General features: G+C 43.3%; 1 protein-coding gene across 1 annotated transcript; it reads left to right on the top strand.

Annotated features, from left to right (window-relative positions):
- The first annotated feature begins 316 nt into the window (after positions 1-316).
- Positions 317-1,171, top strand: LOC138898641 (uncharacterized). Its single transcript, XM_070184721.1, has one exon. It carries the CDS (start codon positions 317-319, stop codon positions 1,169-1,171), a length of 855 nt encoding a protein of 284 aa, XP_070040822.1.
- Positions 1,172-4,088: the final 2,917 nt, after the last annotated feature.

Below are 4,088 nucleotides of genomic sequence, written 5' to 3'. Positions count from 1 at the left end.
TAGTGAACAAGAAAGAAAAAAAGTGAAAAATAAAAGAGCGAAAATAACAATAAGGGAATGAAAAAGAAATCAGGATTCGAAATTTGAGAAAAGAGATAGTAAAGACGGGATGAAACATACAACCATTGCAAAGACATTTAGAAACGTTTAACTGTTTAAGTGCATTGCATCCCTAATATGCGATTCCTTATCTGTTAAATATCTCAAACTAACCAGGTTGTTGTGTGTGCAAATACAAAGGTCCTGTTTAGGTGGTTGGTTTTGTGGTAATCTGGCTTCCCATCCTTACTTCACGAGATCTAAAGGTAGTGTTCCAATGGCCTCCGAAAGTCATCTACCAATTATTGAGCCTGAGGATAGTCCGGTATCGGCTATTCCACATTCAGAGTACGCAACCGCTGAGGAAAATAAGAGGTTGCGCGTTCGCATGTTAGAAATATGGGACGCTTGGTCTAATGGCAAAGAACCACCCCGTATAATCCCCGGATTTCCTGAACTGCTTCCCAGGACGAGTGGAACCTCTAATGTCCACATCCCCGTGACTAAACCATTCATCCCGTTTGGGTACCCCACTATATCGGCCAATTTCAACAGTATGCCTTCTGAGGTTCGCCCCCAGGCACCATTTTTAGGGGTACCTTCTACATTATTCACCGCACCACCAATCTCTACTATGGCACAACCAACAGTTCCCAGGCCATGCTTCGAGCCTTCAGCTTTCACTTTTCAAGTCCCACAATTTCAGCTAGACAACGCTCATGTTACCCCAAACTCTTACCCTCAGCACCTGCAATTTGAGTCTCTTATAGAACACGAAAGAGCTATGAGAAACCCCGAGCAAGAAGAGATGGTTCGGAAGATGAAAAGCCTCGAACAAAGTCTGAAGAACATGCAAGGCCTAAATGGCCAAAAGAGTGTCTCTTACTCCGATCTGTGCATGTTTCCTCATGTTCATTTACCCGTTGGTTTTAAAACGCCAAAATTCGAAAAGTACGACGGGAATGGAGACCCGATATCTTATTTGAAAAGATATTGCAATCAGCTGAGAGGGGCAGGTGGAAAAGAAGAACTTTTGATGGCCTATTTCGGGGAGAGCTTGACGGGAATTGCGTCAGAATGGTACATAGATCAGGACATCTCCCATTGGCATATATGGGATGACTTGGCCTGAGATTTCGTCAGGCAATTTCAATACAATATTGATATAGCTCCATATAGGAATTCTCTTACCAATTTCAAGAATAAAAACATGGAAATCTTCCGTGAATATGCTATCAATTGGCGTGAGCAAGCAGCCAGAGTGAAACCGCCTATGGATGAGATAGAAATGGTCAATGTTTTCTTGCAAGCCCAAGAGGCCGATTACTTTCAGAACATGATGTCGGCCATGGGCAAACCTTTTGCAGAGGCCATAAAAATCGGAGAAATGGTAGTAAATGACCTGAAAACTAGCCGAATCATAAGTCAATCTGCTTTAAGAGCCACCTCCCAAGCCATCCAGAACGGATCGGGAGGTTTAGCAAATCGAAAGAAGAGGGAAGAAGGAGCCATGATGACTTCAGGTTTGAGAGGCCCCCATCGATCCCGTTATCATTCTTACCTGCTTTCCAGAACCCCACAACACTACTACCCCCATCAAGATGCAGCATATGTCGTGGCACCACCTCCCTATGCGGTGATGAATGCCCAACCTTATACACTGCCACAACAACACTACAACCAAAACCGAGCTCCACCTCCCAAAAATAACCATCCTTACCAAGCTCCATATAACCCCTGTCACCCACAAAACAATTACCAACATAATACACGCCCTCGTGAGCACCCTAGGAGAAACGACTTCACCCCTATTGGTGAGTCCTACTCTAGCTTGTTTCCAAAATTAGTCCATATGGGTCTATTGCAACTTGTGCCTCCAAACCGGTAAAATCCGAAATCTCCATCATACCGACCCAGTACTAGGTGTGCCTATCATTCATGGGCATAGGGTCATGATACAGAGGATTGTTGGACTCTCAAGAGAGCCGTTGAGAATTTGATAGAACAAAAATGAGTGGTGCTGAGGGGCGAGGAAGTACCCAATGTGACTAATAATCCATTACCGACTCACAACAATGGGCCGGTCATTGGAATGATTTATGATGATAAAGAGTTTTATCCAGCTTTAAAAGCTATCATCGCCATTGTCGATTCAGAGGCAAGACCTAAAACGACGGTGAAACAAGCCAGAAATGAGAAGAAAATCACTCTAACTCCTCAAGTTACAGAAATAAATACTAGGGCAGCACCTACTAAGGACGCAATTTTCTATGTTCCTAGGGCCCCAAGGAAATAACAACTCATGTTGAACATTCCAAAAAGATTTGAGCAGAGGAAAGTCACGCTAAATGTGCCAAAGTTGTATGTGCCAAAAGGGACTTATGTGGCGCGGGGGTCGGTAATTTCACCAAGGCTGAATGAGCCTGTGGTTATTAGTCGCGCACCACAGAGCCCTATAAGAGACCCCACTGTAGTCCCCTAGAATTATAGCAAAATAGTGGTTACTTACAAGGGGAAAGAGATTATGGGAGAGGTGAACGAAATGAACCAACCTAGGAAGTACCACAACCCAGAAGAGCAAAAGATGTTAAAAGTGAGCAAGGATAAACAGTTTCTGCCTAAGAAGCCTGTGAGTTCTAAGGAAGCAGAAGAGTTTTTTCAAAAAATAAAAACTTCGAAATATGCAATAATTGACCAGCTCGGGAAGACTCCTTCCCAGGTTTCAATTTTATCTATTTTTATTAGCTCAAATGAACGAGGCATATGTCCCGGTTGAAACTTCAGTTGAACAACTGGAAAGAATGGCTGAACAATTCTTTGAAGTTAATAGGATTTTCTTCAGCCGTAATGATTTGCCCCAAGAGGGAGCCACCCACAACAAAGCCCTTCACTTGAATGTAAAATGCGAAGGTAATTATATGAAGAGAGTCGTGCTAGATGGTAGGTCTGGGGTCGACATTTGCCCTCTCTCAACGCTCCAGAGGATGAAAAATGGAACAGAAAGAATCCGACCAAACAATGTATGTGTGCGCACTTTTGATGGTGTCAAGCAAGACACAATAGGGGAAATTGATTTGATTTTGACCATTGGACTTGTGGATTTCGAAGTAACTTTCCATGTTCTGGACATGGATACTTCATATAATTTTCTCCTAGGAAGACCATGGATTCACACTGCAGGAGTTGTGCCCTCCACTCTTCATCAAATGGTCAAATTTGAACATGAAAACTAAGAAATTGTTGTCCACGGGGAGGATGAACAGTCCATTTACAGGGACCCTTCAGTCCCATGTCTCGAAGCTAGAGAAGAAAGTGAGCACATTGTCTACCAAACCTTCGAAATTGTGATCGCTGATCAATGCGAAGAAGGGGCCCCCTTCCCTCAACCTTGCTTATCTAATGCCTCGGTCATGGTCGCCACTGAAATGATTAAACATGGGTACAAGCCCGGAAAGGGGCTCGGGGTATATCTACAAGGCATCATAGAACCCGTTATGTCAACCGCCAATGAGAAGTTCTTCGGCGTAGGTTTCCGAGCTACAGAGGCCGATAGAAAATGGGCTGATGAGCGCAAGAAAAATGGGTAGGTCCTGCCTCAGCCCGCATCTCACCAAGTCATTTATTGATCCCAAATATGTAGAATAAGAAGAAGAAGAGGCCTTCACGGCTGAAGAGATTGAGGATATTTGTGAAGCCATGAAACTAATGTTGTATGAGTCCCACATGGTCCAGCCGGGAGAAGGAACGAGCACTGCTGAGGTGTTATACATGGGGCCAAATGCCAAGCTTCAGAATTGGAAAGCTACCCCATTCCCTGTCAGGAGGGAATCCCGGTAGTCCAGTCTTGCCATCTTTTCTACATTACGAGTTATTTCAGGGTGTAACTCGAATGCTTTTATTTTATTGTCTTTTGATTTCGATGTAAACCCGTTTATCTTCAATTCAATGAAATGAAATCAATATTTCATCATCAATGGATGTTCCCTTTTTCTTTATTCTAATTTTGCTATTTTTCTTATCTTTTCCTTTTCAGTTCTAATAATGCAGAC

This window comes from Nicotiana tomentosiformis, chromosome 9 (genome assembly GCF_000390325.3).
Source record: "Nicotiana tomentosiformis chromosome 9, ASM39032v3, whole genome shotgun sequence".
In the NCBI taxonomy this organism is placed as follows: Eukaryota; Viridiplantae; Streptophyta; class Magnoliopsida; order Solanales; family Solanaceae; genus Nicotiana; species Nicotiana tomentosiformis.
Note: the sequence above shows the minus strand (reverse complement) of the source record. Positions and strands in the feature narration are given on the sequence as shown.

Excerpts from the sequence above, each read along its gene's own strand:
- LOC138898641 (XM_070184721.1), top strand. The coding sequence starts at position 317 with ATGGCCTCCGAAAGTCATCTACCAATTATTGAGCCTGAGGATAGTCCG.